Source organism: Aethina tumida, chromosome 7 (genome assembly GCF_024364675.1).
Source record: "Aethina tumida isolate Nest 87 chromosome 7, icAetTumi1.1, whole genome shotgun sequence".
Classification (NCBI taxonomy): domain Eukaryota; kingdom Metazoa; phylum Arthropoda; class Insecta; order Coleoptera; family Nitidulidae; genus Aethina; species Aethina tumida.
Genome location: NC_065441.1, coordinates 17,724,419 through 17,750,755, shown reverse-complemented (window position 1 = coordinate 17,750,755; position 26,337 = coordinate 17,724,419). Strand labels below are relative to the sequence as shown.

The 26,337-nt window shown below is 35.0% G+C and overlaps 3 protein-coding genes across 7 annotated transcripts in view; 2 read left to right on the top strand and 1 right to left on the bottom strand.

The window, feature by feature from the left end:
- LOC109608953 (fasciclin-2) overlaps positions 1 to 26,337 on the bottom strand; it is a 100,284-nt gene that overhangs the window by 22,359 nt on the left and 51,588 nt on the right. The window lies entirely within an intron of this gene.
- On the top strand, positions 3,126 to 12,634 carry LOC109608956 (cytochrome c oxidase subunit 5A, mitochondrial). Of its 2 annotated transcripts, none has more exons than XM_020025520.2 (2): positions 3,126 to 3,212; positions 12,095 to 12,634. In XM_020025520.2, the coding sequence occupies exon 2, from the start codon at positions 12,095 to 12,097 to the stop codon at positions 12,605 to 12,607; it is 513 nt and encodes a 170-aa protein (XP_019881079.1). In that variant the 5' UTR covers positions 3,126 to 3,212; the 3' UTR covers positions 12,608 to 12,634. The 2 variants fall into 2 exon arrangements, with proteins under 2 accessions (XP_019881079.1, XP_049826211.1); XM_049970254.1 differs by lacking the exon at positions 3,126 to 3,212 and adding an exon at positions 6,569 to 6,689.
- LOC109608955 (uncharacterized) lies at positions 13,264 to 14,108 on the top strand. The gene is made up of 2 exons (XM_020025519.2): positions 13,264 to 13,392; positions 13,452 to 14,108. The coding sequence occupies exons 1-2, from the start codon at positions 13,342 to 13,344 to the stop codon at positions 14,040 to 14,042; spliced, it is 642 nt and encodes a 213-aa protein (XP_019881078.1). The 5' UTR covers positions 13,264 to 13,341; the 3' UTR covers positions 14,043 to 14,108.

Below are 26,337 nucleotides of genomic sequence, written 5' to 3'. Positions count from 1 at the left end.
TTGTGTTACAACAACGGTCTGTCGACGAAATGGCACCTAATTGGTACATGATTCATATCCGTGACATTTTTAGGACGTCGCCTTCTCAAGCTTTTTATCACAATCTCTTGATCGATTCTCATAAGCATGACGTCAAAAGACGTTTCAAAAACCGTCCAAACTAATTTTTGCCTCTCTGTAGAATTTTGTACTGTAATTGAAATTCTTCCGATTTCAACTTCCAAATGAATCAATTCAAGTAATTGATTGTGCAATCGAATTTTAATTCACCCTCTTGCAGATCTCCTAGTCTATTTTCGAATCTAATCTATCAAGTGAAAACCCCCCGAACCACTCAAGGCGGAATCGATCAATTTAATTATTTTAAACAATGGCTCACGTTCTGAATGTCGGCCTAAATTGAATCAGCGTGCGAATGGTCAAAACTGATAAACCTGCTACAAGATACACATAATTAATTGGTGTGGAACGTGGAAGGGTGGATATTAGTAATTTAATTCTCCTGCCGCACAAACAGTTTTCGGTCTCGAAAATTGAAATAACATTTAGAAAACACGACCGACGGTTAGTGTGTTAGTGTGGTGAGCTCTCATCTTTTTATTTTCAACTTGAGATAACAGCATCCGGCAAAATGGAAATCAAACTCTCGTGCATGTATAAATGTTTATAAATGCGACTCCCAGGGGTGCAGGCCGCAAACTAAAGTGGATTACTACATAAATTCATAAAGCCGGACTCGGCGGAGACCAAATGAAAAGACCATAACGAACCGGCGCCCGTTATTAAAAAAAGCAAATTAAGTTTGCCCGACACGAATATTATTTTTAAATTAAAACTACTCAGCTCAAACAACAACAACGAGACTAACCAACACCAACTTGTGTGCCCTTCATAAATTATTATTATCACTATATATAATGAATAAACTGCCGGAATTTGTCCACGACGCCGAATATTAATATTTAAAAGTGTGTTCATCCTTAATTAAGTGTTATAATCTAATTTTCTCGTGCACTTTTTCCCTAATTAAAGCGAAAATCTCCGCTAGCTTTTAGCACAGCTGCCGTATAATTTATTTTCATAATAAATTCAATGTAAGTAAACACGGCGTTGTGTAAAACTGGCCCGATTCTAAAGTCTGAAATTTATCGGTCTCGATGTTTGTTCAACGAAACTAAAGAATCCTTAATGGTTATCGAGATAGGACCTGTAAATTATAAATCAGAAGCACAATGCCGCGAGCACGGGCCGTTTATTCAATTTCTCAGGACATTCGCCACGGTTTGCGGAATTTCAAAGGAATCGGGTCAAGAAGTTTTAGTTATTTTGTTGGGCTGTTTGTTTTATTGGGAATGTTCTTCAAAGCAACGTAAAAACAGGTTCTACGGTATAGCTATTATTTTGTTATTTCTATTTTAATAATATGTAGTGCGTTAAATTGTAATTATAATTTCAAATTAAGACAGTTTTAAAGAAAGTTATAAATTTATATATAATGTACACAACCAAAAGTACTTAAGTGTTAAGTGAAGTTTAAAATATGAAGGAACGAAAAGAAAAAGCTTTTATCTAAAGTAGAACTGAAGTCTTAAATTATTTAAAAGTTTACTAACGATATACATGATAAATAAAAAAGATATTATAATACTACCGTGCTAGACAGTCATTTGAAATTATTTTCTTAAAGTTAACCTCATAAACTACAATTTTCGCAGGTTGGTGTAAATCAAATTCTTATGACAAAAGTATAATTCTTTTTATTCATATCTCGTCTAGATAAAACCGTTAAAAGCTCCAAACGATAAATCTCAATTCACATAATATTTTCTTTAAATAATTTCAAACTCGTACGCCACGTTGTAAATCTCCGATGCACTCGGAAATGTTACTGTACCTACATGTAGAACAATAAATATCGTTTTAAACAGGGCAAGGCACGAGATCTGCTAAACAAATAACCGAAATAAAACCTTATAGAAAAAAGGTTCACTGGATTTATAACGCTGCTCTTCCTTGGAAATTATCCAGGCTTATATGGAACATGGCAAAACTTCATATATCTATTTGAATATTTTCACTTAGAATTGAATTACTCGTTTTCGAAGTTAACTAGTTAACCCACAAAATACTTGTGATATTAAAATGTAAATATCAATGGCGTGTTAACCCTAACATGGCAAAACAAGTACACCGGCGCAATTCTACAAGGGAAGTTCATGTTCGGTAAAACCAAAAGTTAAAGCGCTTGTTACCCGTTATAAACCACGTATGTCAAATCGACTATCAAACAGCCACTCCGCTGCCGAGAGATTTTGCAATAAACAGGTAATCGGTAATGGAATAACAATGTAAGTCCGGCGAACAATAGACTCCGGCATGTATAAACCCTAAATCGCATTACCACACAACTGGGGCTAACACTGATGCGCAGTTTCTAGACTAGTTTAACCACCGACTTTTAATCGCAAATGCTGCTTACTAAATACTCAGCTTTTTTCACAGAATGTTTTTATAAATACGAGAAGTTCATGCAATAATAAATGATTGATTTTTAAATTAATTTCCCGTAATTTCAGCTGTATGATTTTTATATTTAAATATTATTTGCTTCTAGAAACCAATTTTATCAGAAAATTTAATTAAGAATGATATTTCTACATCGTCTTCTAATTATTATATTTCAGGTTTTCAGGTTCAAGTGAAACAATTAAAATCCATATACTCTTCAGTCATTTAGTTTTTTACGAGAAAATGTTGTAAGTGGAAACGGTATCACAGTAAAAGTTTTCCTATTACAGAACTGAAATAGACTTTACTTTTTAACATATCTTAGGCAAAAGTGAGAAATATAATTGTTTATTGAAACTAATGATGAATTTAGGAAAGAATAGTATGATAAAATAACTTAAAATGTTTAAAATTATTAATATATACTTACTATTTTAAATATCGTTTCAGAAAATAATAATTCGCTTATTCTTTTATGTACCTACCTGTATATTAAGGCACTGTTTTAGCCCGATCGTAAATTTTATATCACTCAACTTCAAAATCAACCTATCAGTGAATACTTCAATTGTTTCTAATTAATTGACAACTCCAGTCAGTCGTGTCGTCCCACTTTTGCGAGTGCACATCAGAAAACTCAGTCAGTCAGTCAGTCAGTCAGTCAGTCAGTCAGTCGTTTGAATCATTACGAAGAATTCTTAGAGGTAAGTGATCACTATTCAAATATTATTACATAACATTTACCAATACAGAATTTAGATAGACTAAAAACGTAATGACTGATTCGAGATGTCATAGTCTTGTCAAAATCATTTTTGCGTTTCATTTTAAAAGCAAAACAGGAATTTATTTTTACTGCACTCATTTGAAAATGTATGCGTACCGCGGGGGGATGCGGGACACCGACCGGGACATTTGTCAGTGTCTCTGGGTATATGACTCGAATGCCATGGGTAATAAACCCAATAACGTGTTACACGGACTGGCACTTAGCTACATTTTAACGCCCCACATTCTCCGGACGCCAATTAGACCATTTATATTCAGCAAAAGGGTCCGCGGAATTACTCCAAACCGCTGTTAATGTTTCACACACCGGCACAAGTGTCTGCTTCTTTTTATTCTTGCTGGGATGCTGCGGTTCTGTCATTATTAAAAATTGTTGAGGGGGCAAAGGTTCGTGTTATTAATTTTTCTTCGAACTAAATTAACTTTACGGTCGAACACGCAAAATTAATTTAAACACAAAAATGTTACACATCGAAAAAAGACAAACGTACATTTCGAAATTTCAATTACCATAAGTAAGCACAAAAATTAAAATGCCTATAATAAAATTTAATGAATAAAACGTTATCCAGGGCAAAGGTTAAATCCAAAATTGGAATAAAGCAAGGAAACGCGGTGGAATGGTGGTTTTAACGATGGCCATTTAGTGTGATATTAATGATTTATAATTATTCCGCATAATATATTCATGCATCTGTCCGATTAAACATATAAATTTCCATATATAAAATATCATTAATTTAATAGCTTCCAATTTATTTTGATGGTCATACACAACGTAAAAATATTGACAAAATGAAAAAATCATTTTTTATGTATCTTGTTCGGTGGTTTCAGTAATATTAAAGCGCGGGTAAAGAGTTGAAACTTGAGTGACTTTGCAAAATCGTCTTGCGTTAGCTTCGTGTTCGCGTTTGCAGAAAACTGTTGCAGCTTCGTAACAGTTTCGAACAACGTGAGATACCACCCAACACTATATAATTTCCGTAAGTTGACGGCGTGCAGTATCCTGGAAGTAATGCAAATACGACTTTACACGGTTCTGATAGACAGACTGAAACTTTTCCTTGCCTAAAGTTAATTTGTTTTTGTTCTACCCCGGCAAAATTGAGCATCATATTATAATTCGGCATGTTTTCGGGTCGATTGTGAAGGGAATTACTATTTAATTTGGAATTGGTTATATGTTATAACTAAGAAAGCAAGCAATTAAAACAGGAAACACTTACAAGTACAAGTTTGAAGCTTAACGAGGAAAATATGGCGATCCGCAGAGACCAGACATAAATATCCCTTGACAAATTAGCCTGATTATGAAAACCCCCAACTAAAACACCCTGAATACCAACCAATTGCTCAGCAGTTTCAGAACTTCCAGCCGAACCGCAAGCAGCAATATCAGCTTTTCGTTGTTTTGTTATCGCTAATTAGTACAGCGACACTATTTGGATAGGGCTTATTGATAAATTTGGCATATCTACAAGAAGTTGCGGGAATTATTAATTATACATGCACTGGTAATTAATAACGATGCCGCGATATATAAATTACGGGGGGCGATTCACTGACAAGCCCTCGCAAGGCCTTCAAACTGAAAAATACACGATCCATTTAAAGTGGGTACGGGGTTAATGATTCGACAAATTCGGTTTAATTCTACTGAGGAATTGTTATATTAATTTGGAAAAAATAAACGACATCATGATTTGTTTAAAAATTAAACTAGTTTCAGTTAATCTCATTTTCGGAACATCGGGTAAACATATTAAACATGATAGAAACTAAAATATTCAGAGAATTAATTAAATAAATTCTATTCGCATGTTTAATTAATTTTCGCTTTACTTTATCATTTCTAAATGAGTAAAATAAACCATTACTCGTTTTGATCATACATTTTTATGGTGAATCCATTTTCCGAGTGGTTTTTTATGGGAAATTGAAAAATGTTTGAGTGTAAATTTAATAGCAGTCGGAAACATGTTTAATCTACATCTTCGAGTTTATTGTCGTGCCGAAAATAAACACATTTTAATGGAATAATTAAATTACCGGCTGAGACTGTCGCGGATAATTTGAAGCCGTAAAAAGGCCATTAAAAAGAATTTAATATCGACATTCATGCATCAAGTCGAAAATTCTTGCAGCAATAATCCCTTAAATAATCTTGGATCGGGGGAAAAAAGGAAAAGCGACGGCAGAAAAATTTCAAAACGAGCGAATGATTACATATCTTATATTTGAATAGAAAAGAGCACTCTGGCGGAAGTTATAAGCTTTTAAAGTTTTTAAAATTTCATTGGGGCCGCCACAAAAGCGGATTTGCTAATGTTATTGCCAACTAAGAAAAACCGTTTTATTGGAAAATTTCTTATATTTGTCAGAATTTGCCTTACCTTTTGCTTTCATGTTGCGGAAATGGAATTTCTATTAAAACCGAGTTAGTTTTAAGAGATATTAACATTCTTTAATCTCTTTGATAATATTGAAACAAACAGTGAATTTTATAATTCTATCTATGATTTTTACTGAAATTTTATTAAGACTCTAATTACAGTTGTTCATTAATGGCATCTTTGCGCCTAGATAGAATACAGCATAATTATATTTTGACATTACATCTTTATTAACTTTATAGAAATCTTTATTCTCTGAAACATGACAATACAAGCAAGGTAGGATTTGAGGAACTTGTACCGTAATATAATTGGTTGAAAACATTCGAGATGTCTTTATTAATAAAGAATACAAAAGTTGTATTTCTCTTTTTAACATTTTTATTTGGAAAAACTACTAATAGAAATTATCCAGAGAACCAATAATATAAAACCATAAATTTACATAATTTATGAGAACCAAAAATCATAATCAATTACTCTGGTCAAGTTGAGCACAAAATGATGGTACAATGATTCAGTTGAAATTTCCACCCCCAAACACAATGTAAAAAGTTTAAGAGAACATCGATCCGGGGAATATCAATGATGTATTACTTTCCCGGTATTCTTTCGGCACTAATAGTGCTCCTGGCTTATCTATTTTGTTTGCTTTGCAAGTTTGTCCGGTGTAAACCGTTCATCGAAATACCATTACATCAAGCAGTTCATGCAAATAAATGGCCGAGATTGTTTAGTCTGGTACATCCATTTCGTTTCATGAACAATTGTTTTCTTTTTCTAGTCTCATCTGAAATTCATAGACTGATTAAATAGGAACAATAGAAGTGAATCAACACGTCGTACAGATTTTAAATGTCTCCAATTGTGGCCTTTGTATGTAGCTAAGCTCCTCCACGTTTAATGATATCATCACTTGACTAAGAATATAGTGTATTGTTGTTCGGTTTTAGAGAACAAGAAGCGCATTAAAGTTCCATGTATATTGTAATCTGGGTAAGAATTAAACTTGGCAGACTTTGTCGACGAATCGCCTTAGTTTCGTCTCGTGTTCAGGCAAAACTGTTGCAGGTCCTAACGTCAGAAGTTCGAAGCTGGAAAATTCGCGAAAGTTAACCGACACTAATGCAAATGCAACTGCGACTTTATTCATATTTGATCTGAGGCAGAGTGAAAACTTTTGTGCTTGTAACTTAATTACGTGTAACACAAGCTATTTAAGATTAAACAAACATTGCATGTTGTACAATTTTGTGAAATGAAATTATTAAAGTCTGAAATCTGATGGTCGGTAGTAAATAACTTTATGATACTTTTATGACATTTTAAAGTTAAAATCATTTTGATCGGGACCAGACTATGTTTAAAATACTCATTTAACATTTTCTAACTACGAAATCCCTGTAATAAAAATTTAAATTAGGTCGAATAATTACACACATTTTTATAGGTCCCCACTTCCCTTTAAAACATCTTCCAAAACTTGACGCGCCTTTGTTTGATATTTCTAATTGTTGTCGTTTATCTGAATGATTATTGTTCGTGTTTGGCGCCGAAAAGCTCGTTTAAAAGTCCGGTTCGTTGTGAGGAACGAGTTGAGTACAAAAGGATAATGAGGGCGCGTTATGCAACTTAATGACGGCGATAACATGTTTTTGTTCAGTTTTGTAGGTCGAGATCAATATTGGAACCAAGGCTAAGTGTATCATTTATCTCTAAATTTAAAACCACAGTTTCCACAAATTGCTATATAATAATAATAATAATAATAAAATTTTCAAATAATGATTGCCACTGCCTAATAATCTTGACTTTTATAAATTTTCATGGGCAATTATATATTTTTTTTATTTTATTTACGGTCGTTTAACGACCATCTTTTACCTTTGTCGTTCAAAATCTGTGCATTTTCGCACGACCACCAAACTGTTGGAACGGGAAAAAGGTTCGCTTTGAATAGGAAATTTTGTGAATAATTTAGTACTGCAGAAAGAATTTTTAAGCACATGAATGAAAGAGACGTAATACTGTAAAAAGCAATGCAGTTCCATTCGGATTTAATTTTTCAGCGTATCGAATTTCAGACGAATATTACGGCGTCGTCCTGGAAATTTTCAATAAATAATTCAAGTCCACATTTATTATTGTATACTCTCGATTATATTGTGTGAGGAGAGACTCATAAAAGAAGCGTTTAGGGTCCTTTTCATTTATTGTGGTGTCTGAAAACAACTTGTGTATTCAGTCGCCTTTTCTCTCCCCCTTTTACGCACTAAAAGCTAAATGAGAATTTTGCTCCCAATAAAATATTCACAAATATTTAACGGCATTTATATTACGTTCAACACCTCATTTATTACAATTTAATTTTTAATGTTGTGAAACAATTAATGGGCGGCAACCATGACTAAATAAAAAATTTAATTCAGTGCTCTCATATACTATAAAAGTGTTAGCTTGAAAATTACTGGAGATTCAAGACAGATTGGGATGTTGCTGACACAAAGCCCTGCTCAATAAACCCATCAACATCGTCTGACAATTAGATACTTTTACCATATATTTGATCTAAGAGTGAACTCTTAAAGTAGTCATCGATATAAACAGACAAGATTCCATATCGAGTTAGAGGGTCACTCAACGTCCGATCGAAGCAATAATTTTATTTGCCAGCCCGGCCCGGCCAATTATCCCGACCATATTTCGTCTCTTCGTCAATCGTAGCAAAGAGCATCGGCATCGGCACCGGCTTATCGCGATCTAAACAAACATTTTCCCTTCGATTCCGGGGAGGGGAAAACCGCTCGATACGGATCTTAATTTGTTTCTACCCCACGATTCATGCGTCATTTGTTTTTTCTGCAAATCTGACGCGATGCACCCGATGGACGTATGCACTTTCGATATTGATATTTTTCGGAAGTGACGAATTGTACCGAATTTTAGGGTGTGTGCGGATAAATGTGTGTTTGCATATGGAAATGCGTCAACTAATATTAGACCAGATTGTTCAATGTTGCATTTTCATTTTCAGTTCCTACGTTGACAACATTTCTATTTTTCATTTGAAATGTACCTAAAGTCAAATTGCGCGAGAAAGATAAGCTTCGAAAGGAAACGATGTAAAATAAAATAAACAAGAAAGGAAGAGGGAACATGTGTTTTTTGAGAGATTGGCGCCCTCATCAAATGTGAGTGCTTATTTGAATAGCCATCATTCATTTATCTCTTTCAAGAACAATAAATTCGGCGTACTTGAACCTAATTGCAGATGGCAGGGATTAAAAATTAAGCTTTTTACTGGCAAATGTTAAATAAATGATAGCAGAAAACAATAAAACGAGAGAGTCATCCATTTCACAGGGGTTGGCATTAACCATTGTAAATGGCTTTAGAAATGCTTTATTTTAATGATTAACGTACAATGCAGATGTAACAGCATATAATTAATTTCTGGTTGATTATCTCGTGATTCGAGCACCGTCATTCATCTACTCAACATATTCTTTGGTATTAAAACATGCCTCAACAAAATTTAAATTCAGTGGTGAAAACAAATCAGTGTTTAAATAAGAGGACAACAGTGGATTATCGGCATCGAAATGAGGAAAGTTTTCGACCAATAACGTCCAAGTTTGTGCTGAAAGTGCAATTTAACTGTTGTTAATTTATAATTAGGCTCCCGATTTTGTATGAGAACGACGGCGGAACAGTTCAGCCGAATTAATCTTGGAATTAATGACAGAGATATTATCGCGGTCCAATGAATATTCAAAATAATCGATATATGCAAAATCGTGGCGGTTCAGAAGTTTTCGACGTAAGCGGTTTTCGAGTGTGCCAAATAATTAGCATGCCTGTTTTATATCGGACCGTATTTGTTCTGGAATTGATTAATAAACAAGCGAAAAACGTTATAACGAACAGGGAGTGCAGTGGCATGGCATCATTAGTCCTCGTCCGTATCTCGAAAACATGAAAGTGGTCCCGTGTCGTACGTTTTATGCGTTTTATGGTCGCAGCCCTTATCCATGGTGGCTGTTCAAAAACTACTAGGTTGCAATATGTAACATGTAAATGTTTATTTTCCAACGATAAACATTTACGACCGGAACACCACCCGACAGATTTCACGCTACGTTCGTTTCAATTCGGATTGAAATTCGCCAGAGGAAAATTATTGTTAAGCTAATCACGGCCGCAACGTTGTTCATGATTTTTTTTTCCCTTTTATACGTTACATACCTGCCGATGTTTTGGGTTTTACAACCAACTTTAGGAACATATTTGGTTTGTTAGGATGAAAGTTGTCAAGAAAAACTTTTGCTAGCTAAAATTTTACTAGAGAATTAATGACCGACATGCTGAACTTTTTCTCTTCGCTAAACACCCATTTCTGTTGACAAAATTTCTTATTGGCGTCGACAAAGAAACATACTGCTAATATTTAATGAGAAAAACTTAAGTTTATATCACTCTCAGCGCGAATAAATGTCTGTGCAGCCGACGTTTGTTTCGATAAGAAAAATCAATGTAAGGAAAATGGCGTTAATTTAGGCGAAGCGTTGAAGGTGGAACAGCTTCGCGAACAGATTTTATGATCCACCGAGACGCCTTTTATGAATAGAGACACTAAACTCTTAATGGAGTTGTAAAATTGAGCGGGACATATTCGATACGATGTAGATAAATTTTATAAGCTCTCTTTTCCCGATAAAATATTCCGGCGACAATAAAAAACGACACTGAATAAGTTGAAATTTACTCATGTTAAATTACATGAAAAGGATAAACTGAGCTTTAAATGTTTCAAAAAATAATGCACCATCTATAATTTTATCTGAATCAGTATATTTCAAATAACAATAAACTAAACATCTTGTAAAAACGTTTACACACTTTTTAAAAGTCATATACGAGGCTGTTAATACAAACAGTGTATATACACGATAAGGAAAACACTACAAACACATTTCAACTTCAAATTGGAACTTTTAAATTTTTCATTCATTCAATTTTATTTTATAGTATTCCTTTATTATTTCCTCTTCCACTCTTCTCATTTATAGTTAATACGATTTGAACATGTATAGAAAATTTACAAAGACACTTAAAATAAAAGCCGCCCTAAGCCCCTCATTCAAAATTAAGCGTGTCCCAAGTGTTCCTTTAACACGTAATTCACTAAGTTTATTAGGCCTAAATATCTTGCATACTAATTCTGCAAAGACTTTGTTCAAATTGTTTTTTCTTAACAAAGACTTATACATAATATTGCCATTTATTTCAGCAATGATATTTGTTTTTATTTAAACCTTTCAACGGCAGAAGCAGGAGTAGAACAAAAGTTTGTTGCTGACGATGAATGATAATAGTAGTTAATAATTAATAATTTCAACGAACTCCAAAAGAATAAGGATTAAAACTAAGTGTGAAATACTCTATATTCATAAGTATATTTATTATAAATCAACTTTTTCCAAAATTAATTTGATAAATTTCCAGCTGTATTACTTTAAACCAATTTGCTTTATGTTATTACATATAAAATTGTAGAATTTTGCAAATATCCGACAACTTTAGCACAGTATAAATTGTATAAACTCTCTCGAGATTACAGGACAGCTTAAATAAAGCCAAATTATTCGACTTGTTAGTCCAATTGTAAAACAATTTGTCTCGATCGATAGATTAAAAACAGAACCTCAATTATAATTCGTTTGCAACGTAGGCAAATGTAACAGAACTGTAAACAAGAACGGTAACAAGCAAAAGTTGAGTCGTGTTTGTTTCTTCGTTACGTTTTTTCACATCTCTTTGTTTATCGTATCTCCAGCTTCCAGTTTGATACGACAACAACTGCGAGTATGCTCTTGTGTTATTGTTGCAAAGGTGTTGCTTTCTTATCGTCAGGTTATTTGGGTGGAATTACTCACATAAACACCATCGGCACGTTCCTTTTATTCCCCTGGTAAGGGAAAATGGAACACGGCTCAACATGCCACTCGAAAATTTACATTTTAATTGAGACATCTCAACAGTTATGTGCACTCTCAATTTAGAAATATGCAAAACCAGTCTATTAGTTATATTCTGTAACTATTTTACTGTAAGTCCGTTGATTTTAATTAAATTTTTGTTGAAATCTGCTGAAGCAGCTCAAGTTTTTAATGATTGACGGAAATCACATGGTCCAATTGATTGTACGATTGTACGAATGTCACAATCAAGAACAATTAATCCAATCCCAGTTGGAATTATCGTAATTGCTTTAGTCTGCGTTTTTCCGTTTCCAAGCATATGAATCATTCATTTCTCATAATCGTAAATCATCCCCTAACCACGCACAGTGGCATCAAAACTGTTATACAGTTATATAAACCAAAATTACTTTGTTCTAGATGAACGTTCTAAAGATTGCTTCGGCGGCAGCTATACGTAATGGAATAGCTAGAAATGTGGCCAAAAAATACCGACCAATAAGTGTTTTATCAACCGTTACGACCAAACCAGCTGGGATGCAGATTCATCAGTTTCGACCCATCAGTTATTTGGCGTACCATAACGAGAATCCAGAAGACATGGTAAACCGATACGAATGCTATTTCTGTCGTGAGGACATTGACGGCTGGGACGTACGTCAAGCCATGAACGATTTGGTGGCGTACGATTCAGTTCCGGAGCCCCGGATCATCATAGCCGCATTGTACGCCTGCAGACGTCTCAATGACTACGCCCTCTCCGTCCGATTCCTGGAAAGCGTCAAAGACAAGTGTGGAAATAACGTTAAGGAGATTTGGCCGTACATTGTACAGGAAATCGCTCCAACTCTTTCGGAACTGGGAATGAATCTTCCTGAGGAGCTTGGCTACGATAAACCTGAGATGTACTTGCCCTCTGTTTATGATATGTAGTGATTTATGAGTCACTCAATAAATGTTTACTGATATATTTGTCTTGTTTTTGTTATTTCCACTGGATTAAATAACAAAAGTAAATTGTTTCAGTAGATGTTTTATTTAAAAAGCGGCCGTATAATTAATCCTAACCACTGTGATGCACATCGAAGTGAGAGAAAGGATGTTGTACGGGCGTTGCGACGCTACTGTCCCGTTCGTCTAGTCGAACTGGCGCCACTTTTGTCGCGTCGTTTTTACACAGACGCGTCAGAATTGGGAACAAGGGTAAAAGGATGTGTTATTCTGCAAGAACTCATTCAGGAATTAACGCGTTTAAAACTCAATGTAAGGAGCTACATTTCCACGAATAATTTATTCAATTTCCATTTTATAAACATTAAATATATTAAATAAACAAAAATAATAATGCAACATTAATATTAAATATATGTATATACATTAATAATTTTAAATCGAAAATATTTATAAGTTGACATTTTTATTACAGTACAATTCAAAATAACCTTAAAATTATTGCACAGCATCAAACATAATAAGAACGTTGAACCAAATTAACGGGTTTTATTCGTGTGGATGTTTATCGAAGTTTTCAGTAAACCTAAATAATTACGATAACAACAATATTTAATACGAGTATGCAGACACCTCAAGGAGATCCAGTCTTATTTAGCATTATTTAAGCTTGTTCGTTCTGTAATTGAACCAGTACCAGACCTATCTCAAGAACGATGAAGTCGGTTGTTGCTGCTCTTGCCCTAGTCTTCCTAGCCTACACACAGGTAATTACGTTTTATTTAAAATTTAAACTTATATATTATGAAATTTTTACAATTTCAAGGTTGATGCTGACCTAAAATCAGAAGCGAGCAATAAATTGGGTGAGTTAAAGAAAAAAGTCGACGGAAAATATGAAAGTTTCGATAAGAATCAAAAAAAGTGGCAAAAGGAAGTGTTTGATGCCGTTGGCAAATATGACAAGGAAACAGTCGAAGAAATAGACAAAGAGAACGGTCGCCTGAACGAAGCTTTAAAAGGAATTGCGGGGAAAAACGCCGGATGTGTGGAGCAGCACAAAAAAGATTTAGAAAAAGCTACCAATAAAGCTAAAACTTTCTACACTTGCTCCAGCCAAATAGCTGCAAGCACCGAACGAAACATAGGACAACTGCAAAATCAAGCTTCGGCTGCCCAAAGCCAAGTGCAAGCGTTCGAAGATAGGATAAAAGGTTGTGAGGGCAACGAAGGATGTTTGAAATCTACTGTTGAAAGTATTAAGAAGTCGGACATCCCCAAGCGTCTCGACGATTTGAAAAAACAAGCCAAGGACCTCACTGATGGAAAGAAAAAGGAGTTGTTAAAGTGCGCCAACGTTGAGGAATATAAGAAGAAAGGTGAAGACATCCTTAAGAAAGCCAAATCATGCGCATGAATTATAATTAGATTTTAGTTTATTGTATTGTTCAGATGAAATAAAATTTTATTAACATGAATTAAACAGTTTGTGATGGTTAACTGGATTTCGTAGAAACTTCATTCGGTTGATATTATGTAATTTAAACGTGAGCGGTATATTGTTAATTTGACTGAGAACTGAGAACGAGTTTCGTTCGAATTGAATTAAAATTCCCTCGAGCGGGAACAACATAAAGCAAATCTCATTTTCTTCAAGAACATGTAAGCTGAAGTAAGACGTAGTGTACATTAGTTGATTTGAAAAATACCCTCGAAATAAATTTTCCGCCCTTTTCCCGCGCTTTCAGCGACACTTCACGATGCTATTAATCACGGCCGTTAAAAACAGGCCCGATATTTTTGAGTCTCGGTTTGCGGGCCTTGAAAAATGTATTCTCCGTTCATTTAATATTCTCGGTACAAATTTGAAACGAAATAAATTAATGTGTTTGCACTTGAATGTGACTTTTGTGGTTTGTGCGTCGGTGTGAAGGCTGAGGGCGGCCGTATTAACAATGGAACGTGAGACGGGATGTTTTGGACAGTTGTGTTTACGTCTGTAGGTCTGTATGCGGGCACATATCAAATTTCGGTTGATATTTTCAAGCCAATGTCACGCCGGACGATAAAATGCGAAACAGCCAAAACAATAACTCAGCAAATTGTCAAATGTAGGCACAGTTTGTAATTCGGTACACAAATAAACGACTTTTGGTGACAGAGTCAGAAACAATACTGTTTTTCACTGCTGCTTCCATGCGAAATTTAGTAATTGGTTTCGAACAAATTCAAAGTTTAATTAGTTAGTTTTGTTCCTTGAACTGACATCAAATAATTAAATTCAATTTTATTTAATTTAGACTTAGCATAAAAAGTGGTAAAGTTGAAGTGCACTTCTTGTTTTGTAACACGACGACCTTTTAATGTAGTCTACGAGAGTGCCATCAAATTTGAACGCAATTCGTTCACAAACTAAATCATATATCCTTCCTCTCTGGCACAACCAGAATTAATGATGAATTAATGAAACTTACCAGCCAGCAAAGAACACATATGAGGATCTTACCTGAAACAAAAAATAAAATACGTATAAGAAAAATAAGCCCCAAACAAATCTACTTGTGAGAATTGTTCCCTCAAAACACGGTTAATAGTAACGAGCCATGTCCAAGTAACTCTTCAAATAACCACACTCAAACAAAACAGCCCCATGTTAAAAACACAAACGTACGAAATGAAATATTCAAGTCACCGTCAAAGAAAAATACATTTTCCGTCCTCCCTCCTAAATATTATAAGCCCGTCTCCGGGACGTTATTTTTACGGACTCGTCGAAATAATCCATTTTACAGAGTTCTCGGTACATGTCTCATGTGTATTGGTTTTCCCCCTTAACTTTGTGTTTGTTCCTATTTCTTTCCCGGTCCGAAATATAATTTTAATAAGCGGGATAAATCCAATTGCGTGGCAGATTTTTTTGACGCGGTTCTGTTTCTTGCAACTTAAAATATCTAAAGAGTCACCCTCCGTTTTTGGGTGTGGGTGTGTCTTACAGTATCTGTCATTTTATGATGAATGGTAAGTGGATATGCTAATTTTGATCACTTAGACAATCGAGTTTTTTCCTTTATTAAAACATTGAAAATGGATCACTTATTTATGGATTGTTGATTTTGAAAAACAAACATTAATCATTATGTCAGCGTATAAAAAATGCTTAATAAAATATCAAAATGTTAATGACACATCATAAATCCTAGCAAAAAATGATTCTTCAGTAATTAATCGAATTGAAAACGGCATCTAAAATATTCAGAAAAACGGTTTGTCCGATTGAGTGCGAGCATCGAATTCCAAGATTCCGTTGTCGAAAGTTGGCCATTGTAGGTCTGATAATCAAGTGCTGAGGTCGGTGCGGAATTCGAGGTGAGTCCCTGCGGTGGCGTCCTGTGATCTGTTTAAAATCCAATTTCGGTGTGCAGCCGGAAGGGGAACAATTGAAGCCAAACGAAGGTGACATGCCCCGCCGGTCGCCAAAGTCATATCGCGGCGACTAGACGAGAGAGGGCTCCGGAAAACCACAACTTCCCCCACGATCTGTTTCCCTACCGAGTCGTGGGGGGAAACTCAACGACAACGCAATGACCACTCCTGATTTAATGGCTACAAGAAAATGTTGTTAAAGAAACAGGATCTAGATATTCGAGTAATTGGCATTGAGAGTGCTAGCTGATCGTTCGATACGTTCCTCATCACAAATGAATCACTATTTGTGATTTGTGAAACATACTAAATATAATACTAAACTTCTTTAACCCGACATGTAAATTAAGCTATAAAAATGTATTGATTTTCACGACAGGGTTGAAGTACAATGGTACTCGAGATGAAAGAGTGTGAACAAACCTTTGATGTCGAAGTTAGAAGGGAGAACTTTAAATGCATATTCAGACTAAAAGTTTGAACACCAAACAACTTTCCAGAAACTAAGCAAACGAACTTAAAGTAAAGTTTAAGTTAATTTAAGAACATGCAGAACAATCATTTAATTTTTTTATAGCTCCACTTTCAAAATACCATGTTTGAAATATTAACGAGAACATATTGAAATGTTATGGCATTAATAAAATTTTACATTGAGTTCGCTAATATATTTTCACAGCCGTTATAATATAAACAGTTTTAAATACGTCGCATTAAAATTAATAATATACATTCATTGAATAAATATTTACGTTCTCATGGGAGGGTGTTTAATTAAATGAGTGTGACGAGCACAAACAAACATTCCCGTAGTATAAAACCGACATAAAATTTAACTCTAAAACCTTTCAATAAATATTTGGAATATCAATAAGAATATGTTACAAAACTTGTACATCAAAATTATAGAAGCCGAAAATGATAAACGATAGAACCGTGCACGTTGGTCATTTGTCTGATTTATCATGGCAATATATTTTCTAAACCAAAGCCATGCTCGCTTTCAACTTATGGAAGTGTATTATAAAACTAGGCACAAATAAACGACATAAACAGAAAGTCGTGCCAAGAGTTTTTAATCTTTTATCTTCTATGTAATAAAAACATTAGGGTGATACACATGTAAACCAATCTAGATAACAAACAAAATCACTTTAAACTGAAGAACTTGAGTCAGCTTTTGTAACAATAGTTCGACTTCTTGAAGGGAAGTTTGAAAACACCCCGGTGCAAATTTTGTAATAGCAAACAAGATTTAATTGGAAGTAAGTCAACGATGGTGGTTAAACAAGACGGTGGCGTCTATCAACAAGGAGTGCATCACCCGGAAGACACCACGTCAAGGCGTTCTCCATTTTCTTCGACCCCACCGTCCTTTGAACGCCACCAGGCACAAAGAGACGGAGAGAATGTGCACTCTGCATATTTTACGATAAACAAATAAACTAATTTCGCGACCCTTCTGTACCTTTAGGTGCGTTAGTGCGTCTGCCGCTGACAGAGACATGCCTCCACTTGCACATCGTACAAATAAAGTGCCTGTCAAAGTTGGTCCCAGTGACATCGACCGAATCTATGTGTGTGTTTCGGGTAAAAGAGTTATGATGCGGAGTAACTCTCTCGGGATGTCGCGACTTTGGATCATTGGAATTGAAGGATCTTCTTATCCAAGATGACGTACGTGTTTGGTTTGAATGTATTTCATGAGAAAAAAGACAGACAGTTTTATGCACATGTGAACGAGTTTATTTCTGACAACGAAAAGTTATGAGTGGTATGCCACTCTTAAATCAAGTTCATGACACATCTAATCAAATAGTTACACATAGTCAATAAACAATTTTAAATAGAATAAAGTTGATGGTGCAGATAAATTATGAGTAAAAAATTGGGAAATAGAAAAAGGAATCATTACGTCCCTGATTCTAACATTGGCCCATATTTTACGGCACTTATCACAACGGACTGAACAGGGCTTTGTAAAAAATGTGTGCAGTTGACAAGAACAGAAGTTGGTACCTATAAATTTCAACGCTTAAGCCATTATGCTGAAGTTAGTTAACTTGACTCTTTGAACGGAGTCAAGAAAGGATTTTCGCAGTAATAACATTCGTTTCAGCACAAGTAATATGAATATTTTATGGCTGAATTATTTTTTACTGCGGCGAACCTCCCTAAGAAAAATGAACAAAATTTAAACGGCTGCTTCCCAAATCGATTTAGTACTCCCTAATGAGAACTTTGCGTTGGCAAAAAAAAAAAAAAAATAACCAACAGCTTAATGTGGCTCTAAGAAAATTCATAAAACTTGAACATTCTATTAGAAGGCTAACCCTAATTACTACTACCATCAAAAGTAATAGAGCTAAGCCAAAGTTAATTGGAAACAGCGAATAACTTTTTAATGTCAATTTTCACAACATACATGATGAGGCACTCGCTTCCCCATTCGTAACATGAACATTCGCCAAACAAAAGCGGGCATAAAACAACGAAATAGTCTAATCAAGGTTAAATCTGGGGGCATAAAACATTCACCCCGCTATTAACTACACAAATTGCTCTAATTAATTCCAGTAGGAATTTCTGCATCGGAATAGAACGGAGCGCATCGGCTACGAGGAAAATTGATTTACGGGACCGAATAAATTTACATGTTATGCATTGCGGCTTATCAAAGTTCCCGCTCTTAAGTCTAAGTACTAAGGTAGAAATATTCGTTGTAGATTTAATAACTTCAATTTGATATTTACTATTGGTAATTGAAAGGATATCAAGTTCAAAATTATATCATAGAGCCAACAATTTCCCCTTTCTAACATACAAACCATTAAAATTGTTCTTCCCTTTATAGTAATCTCGAATTCTAGAATACGTTTCCTTTCCTGCCAGACAACCAACTGTTACAACAAGTCACACTAATCCGAAACACACTTAAAGCAAAGAACGAACCAATAACGCAACGCCAGTGGAAGGAAGCAATTATGAGAGGTGCTGGAAACTCAAACCAGTTCTTTCGATTTTTAGTCGACTCGTTAGCCTAAACCGTGTAATAAAGCCTTTCCGTATCGGGTGCAGATTGAAAGAGCACTTGCTGAAAATTTCCATATCGTCACGTAGAGCAGTAAAATTTCAGCGCGCCTGGAGATTCAGACTCCGCGACGGTTTAAAATATGAGGTCATCAAGATAAAAAGCAGCCAACGAACACGTTGCACCGAGGCTCCTTGCACTCGGATGCATTCAGTGCAGGGATTTCCATTAATAAATTAATATAAATGGATGATTTGGTCAAAAAGACTTTTTTTCGCTTGTGTAGATGGGAATTAAAAACTATAAAACGGTGGTGGTGAAGAAAACGAGGTGAGACTTATAATTTATTAAAAGATCAATTCCTATTAAATATTTACTCGGGCAACAAAATTTTTGTGCACTCCTTTAGATCACATTGAGTACATGTTTCTGGTTATGAGGCTCAGCCATAAAGTTTGTAAGACACTGAAGTGAAGGCAGTTGGTCATAAATTTAAAATTTATGCCACTAAAATTTTATTTTAGAAACCCAAGAAAGTGTAGGGTAATTTTTAACACAATGCTTACTATATTTGTGTGACATTTTGTGTCTGACGACACAATGAAAAATTATTATTATGTTAACAATAATAATTCAAAATAGAAACGCTTCTTGTAATCACAATAAAATTTTATACCCTTTGATATTACTTTATTGCTAGTAAAAATATTCTTTTGCATTCTTTTGTATATCATTTACATTTATATCAATACAATCTTATTTATATCTTGAAAAACCACTGAAAATTATGTTTTATTAACCCTTAATCATATTAATATAGTTTTAAATCCTCTTGCGTTAATGGTAGACGAAACAAGACCCCACGATTAATTGAACTCTGCAAGGCGAACTATAATTAATTAAAGTAATATTAAATCGGCAACTACTCGTACGTTTTCACTGACGATTCAGGGATCCGTTGTTCCTGATGGTTGTAAAGAAGATTTATCTGCTCTTCCGTGTCGGCACTTTTAGTGCGCACAATTAATAACTCTAACCTAATTTAACCTGTAAAGGGAACCCGGAGATAACTAAGTTATGGAGTCGAAATCGTCGATGGACTTATGATAAAGTGGCAATCGTTAAGCCAGCGATCGCTTGTTGAGGTGTAATTTATGATTTTTTACCGACATTCAATTTTATGGTTGATAAAATTTATTGGTTTATTGGGAACACGATAACAGACCGTTCAACCAGCGAGAATGTTACAATTATCTTCATCTCTTTAAACTTTTTATTGGGAAAAATGAATCATTTTGTTAAGGAACATTTTTCACCATGTTGACCTCACATCTGTACTTGTTTACCATCTGTCTGTGTCATATTTGTGCAATCTGCGGAATGTTCTTATAAAATACTCAGAATCGCACCAATATTTGCACATGCAGATTATAAATGCATCGCTTTGATACGATGGGAGGCAATAATCGGAACACATCGAAGACTTTTATCTCCGCCAGGTAAACACGTTGTCCGTTAGAAACGGCCGTTTATAAAAATTAACTTTGGTTCCAGGTGTGACGTTTTATTTTGCTCAACCCGGACCAGCATAACTTACAACTAAAAGTTTCCGGAAAACAATCCCATCCCCGGGAAAGGATTGCTAATAAAATTTACTTAAGCCGGCAAGTCCGCGGGGCCTTCTTTAATATAAATTCTGATATTTGCATACTTTTCAGTTGAACCACATGGGCCGGAAATAACTTCACATATAAGAATTTCTGGCTGCCACGGGACTCAAAACTTGATACAGCAAAATTAAAATGTGTTTCTCACAAGAATTATTATCGTTTTTCTTTTTTGTTCGGAATGCGCACAAATAAACAATTGAAATTGGTTTAATTAGGTGCAAAACAGTGAGAAATGTCGCGTCAATATTTCAACGGCGAGAATTGAATTCAGATAATCGCGTGGGAATTCATGAAGATTAATGGAAATTGGATATGCATATTTGACAATGAGTTTATCCAACACACAGTCATTTATTTTTATTTTACGAATACACTAATTAAAGTCAATATCGAACGTTTCATACAGGTATAAATATATAGGTGTAGCCGACAATAAAGTTGTTCGATGCACACATTTAATCTGTATTAATTTAACGGTGACACTGTTCTGACAATTATAAATTAACAAAGTGCGATGGGCTTCGATGCAATGAAAATGAATTAATTTTTGTTTGAACCTAGACTTGCACCCCGTCATTTATTCACATTACTTGCTTGAAATTGAACAGCAAAAACATCTATGGAAATCGGGTATAATTAGTTTATTCAATGGAGCAAACCTACGATTTATGGCTGGATGTTGATCAGTACAAAAATCATTTCCACTATAAGCTACAGTTGACTCAATTATAATAATCTCCCCGCAAAATATACAAATGCGAATTCAAAAATAACATTGTTTTACTGTCATTACCTCCGTGTTTGTAGACATCTTTTCATTTGAAAGTGATACTCGTCCATTGTCGACTCTGGCAAAGGGGGAATTTACATATAAATGTGTCCCCATAACTTCAGACTATTCGTCAGTGCAAGTCAGCCTGTCTCACTGCGACTATTTCTATTTATTTTATTTTTGCCGACTGCCTCTGCACCCCTGTCTTGGGGTAAATGAAAAATACATTATGTATGTCTGGTCTTACTTTCACGCGTTTGAATTATGTTCTACACAGCATTAGTTTTAAGTAAATGTTGTAAACTTTTTGAAATATGGTTATGATTATTTTTGTGTTGTCGCACCAAGTTTTCGTACTGCACAATTTCTGCGTCTGTAAACTATCGATCGAGAATACTCAATTATCTCCAATTATTCGTGACCTTTCTTGGGACCCTCCACATAAGGAATTGTTGATTTGTCTGGACAATACGTGCCAGACTGGCAGTTACTTTGGGAATGCACTTTAATCAACCGAATAAGGGGACCCTCTCCGTTCTTCAGATCCTTCCAACTGATAAAATTATAAATAACTTTCCCGAATAAAAATGTGGCCCCACTAAATATTACTACAGAATATGTTTCCGGCAGAAACTTGAATCATTATTTAATTTTAGCCAAACATGCGAAAGTACAATAATATATCAGGAGATGTACTAATTAGTAAAGTATTTCGCACTTAAGCAGTCGGGAGACAAAAGCGGCGGTAAGTCAATTACAACCCGCCTAATTGTCGAAATGCATGTTTGAAAGCTTATGACTCGGCGTGATTTGCACCCGAAGTCCCCCTCGAAACTTCGTTAATCTAATACGGGGCAAATTCGATTTGAGCTATTTATTCGGAAGACTTTCATCGCCGTCAACCCCGTGCTTTCATCCCGGTTTTTGGGGAAACAAGTTTAATTAGAATAAATTATCAGAAATGTACAATTAATAACGGAGCTAGGGGGATGTCTGCACGCGTTGAGTGGTCTTCCTGTTTTCAGTTTTCACTGGAGTTTCTTCGGTCCATTAGCTTGATATATGAGTCTGGATGTACAGATCTCGGTCTTTTTCCAATGCCCTCTGAATAAATTGAACTTAGGAATTCAACTTTGATTTCTCTAACATAGATTGTTTTGAATATTAGTGGAGAAGATTTTTCAACGACACCTGAAAGACTCCTATAATTAGTGATGATCATTTTTCTTAAGATAAAAATGTTCCCCATTATGAAACCCTAATCTAGATAAAGTTACATAGTATCTTTTTGATTTTGTTAAAACATATAGAAAAAAAATTGGACAGATATAATTCTTTTACTATGTTTTATATCGATGAATTCATATTATAGTTTAATTTTTCCAATTGTGTGATTTCACAACATGTTAATATATACTTATTTATAATTACTCTTTGAAAATCGCAACTTTGGAACATTCTTGGAAAATTCATAACATAAACCATTCCTTAAAATCCAATAAATTTGAAACCTTAACATAAAGACCATGTTAAAATTTATGCGGAAATTACAATGTTCCAGGTACCATGAAAATAAATTCCCTTCAATCAATTCAAATATTGTGCCTTAACAATCTGACATTTGTCTCATTCAGTAAAGCTATAATATAAAGTTTTATTGATATGAGCTGACGCGTCGCGACGCATCACCCCGAAGGTGTCGATAAGAAGACAATAAGTTTCTATATACGTTCGAACGTCAATGGAGTCCGTTGAGCGTATCGCGGGCCCAAACGGGCCGTGTTTCCGCCCCGATTCCAGGACTCCGGTCGCCGGAAATGAAGGCCGACCAGTTAAATTGGGATTCCACGGCGAAAAACACTCCATTGAACGGATCGGTCCTGGATTTAAGAGGATTATGGTGGATGCGAACATTGGAAGCCTTTTCTCTCGAAGCTTCGCAGTCTTTGTATCTGGTGATCTGGTTCCAATTAAAGATCGGGATTAAAGTGCGGATAATCCGCGCCGACTAGATTTATTGCCACTTCGGTCATTTGAATGAATTAAAAGTAAAAGTAATTCTCAACTCATTCCTTTGAACCTTTCAAAATATCAATCAATAGATTTTGAATTAATAAATAATTAATATCAATTCGAAAAAACTAGAGCATTGATTTCACAATATCAGATTAAAACACTGAATTATAACTTTATTTGACATTTGGCAAATTGAAAATTTAATGGAAACATTTTCCGCGTCGACTAATCGTTTTATGAAATGCGAGGCGTGTGACACTAAATTGAATTCAACTAATATTCATAAATGTCTACTTTTTCCAGATTTACGTCAATTTTACAAATAAGAATAAAAATGAAAAAATGTCGATAGAAAAATAAAAATATTGAAACATTTGGAATGTTTAAGGATTAAAAATATGGCTTCTTTTAATCCTTAAGAAAATGAAAATATTTCTTTTATAAATTCCAGCCATTGAGGTTGTGAATTTTCCGCTTGTTTACGTCAATCCGCTTTAAAAAAGACCTAAGCCCCGATTCTCGATTGTTTGTTGAGGTATGCGGAAAAAGGAGGAAATGACAGCAAGGCAAATTTATCACGTCTATCCTGTCGATAGTCGCGGCATACATAAATCTCTATTGTCTGCATTTACTCTAATACGCCAGGATACACAATTCTATCAATAGCAAAATTCAAATGAAGACGTCGAAGTCAACTTGAGTTTTGAAAAGTTTTGAATGTGGAAGAAAATATAAATTTCTAATATACGCGTTCGGAGTAAAATGTAATGGATGCAAACTTGAATGCGTTTGAATTTTAGTGGGAGTGCATTGTGTAAATTTAAACAGCACCGCTACTATTGTGCTATAATTAATAACAATGTTTTCCTTCGGGGCCTTTTATGGTGCATAATTTATTATTACAATGGTACTTTGCTCTTTAAAAAGCTGGTTCATTTTTGCAATCAATTATTCAAATTCTGGGTCAGGTTCGTTCGATTTTTAATAAATCGGGTAAACCGTAAAACAACCAAAGCTCTAAATCCTTTCGTTTGCTGAATAAATGTAGATGTAAATCCATGCCACAGTTATTGGATGTTTGATTTATGGCGCTTATTCGAAATTCATAAAAGACGATACGAAATGCAGTCAGTATCTTTTCGTTTGATTGGATTTTACATCACCCACATGCAATATTCAATCAGGAAGCGGTTTGTATAACCTTTGATTGATTTAAAATTTTCACATTGTGTATATTTAAAGCATCACAAAATAAGAAATAAAATGTAATGTCCCAGCAAACTCGAAACTAATCAAGGAAACTGCAGGAGCACTTTAATCCCGAATTAAGAGTGGAAACTTGGCAACGAACAGACAGACAGCCAAGACGTACGACCCTCAGCCAGTTGGTAATGTGACCCTTGCGGCCACCCCTTATGCACGTAAAATTGTTATTTTACTACACAACCTGGTGTGGTTCACTGCTCCTGCGAAACTACAACTTTCGACGCACCGCTCGTTATGCAAGTGCTAAATAAGCGCTGGGGACGAGTTATGCTGAAATTTTCATTGTCAACATTCCCGAAATTCGCAAGGTGGCCCATTTAATTTAGGAACTTGCCTAAAACTATAATCTTGTAATTAAATTCATTTTTAACGAAATTAAATTCTAAATTAGAAAATGTGTGGCTACAAATTATTCCAGTGAATAAGTGCAGCAGCGAACTCATATTTGTACAGTCTATTTATCAATGTTACTTCCTATATTGTTTGTACTTCCGTACATGTAATCCCAGCTACATATAAAATGTGAGCATATATTTTCATAAAAACTAACTACGAAATACGAGGAAACTTATTTTTATCTGATCATGTTTGTTACTAAGAATAAATCCTTAAATAAACTGGCAGATAAGACATACATAAAAAAAATTACTTTTCACCAATTAAACCAAAAACTAAAAGTACATTAACGTAAAACCATATAATCGAATAGAGGTACGAAGTGAACAATTCCTTTTCATTGTAGCAATACAGAGAAATAACGCGTCGCAACCGGTTATGTGTTAGAGTGTTGATGGGCGAATGATCAGAATGAAAATTGGATGCACCACGCTTCCAAGTTTGTATTCAACGCAAATGAGAATTCCAGTCATGAATGTATTAAAATAATAATTTTCTACGGCTATGCGAAACTTAGGTTATTAAACCGTATTAAAATGATCCAATTTAATTACGTAGACGTTTCGAGTACATGGAAATCCTTACCTTAATTGTTACTGTAGAAAAATTGTCTCCATTAAGAGCATTAACAATTAAGCAATATTAATTGTACAATAGTTCAATTCTTAAAGAAAGACATTTAATATTAAGCATGGATAACGTCTTGGATTGGGATAGAAGATCGTCGTTAATATCGACACATGTAGAACATGCCCATTACAAAGGAAAACATGTCATCTCAAGAACATCACGTCCGCATAATTATAATACATCTGTTGCAGCAATATGGCATTATTATTGAAGCTTAAGTCCTCGGATGGAGTTAGTGTTTCGTCTAGTATCACTTAGACCCTCCCGGTTTCGACTGGAGGCCATTCCGGCCCTTCCATATCCATCCGGGGGCAGTTTAACGGCGCCCCCGTGACTAGTTGGTATCCGCGGGGGAAGGAAATGGCACCTTACCATTCTTCAATTGACGCCTGCAATTATTTCCACAAACTGGAGGTGGTGGAGATTAACCGCAGGATGTGGCAGCAGCAGCAGCAGCAGCAGCAGCAGCAGCAGCAGCAGCCTGATGGGTTATATTCGGTTTAATGTG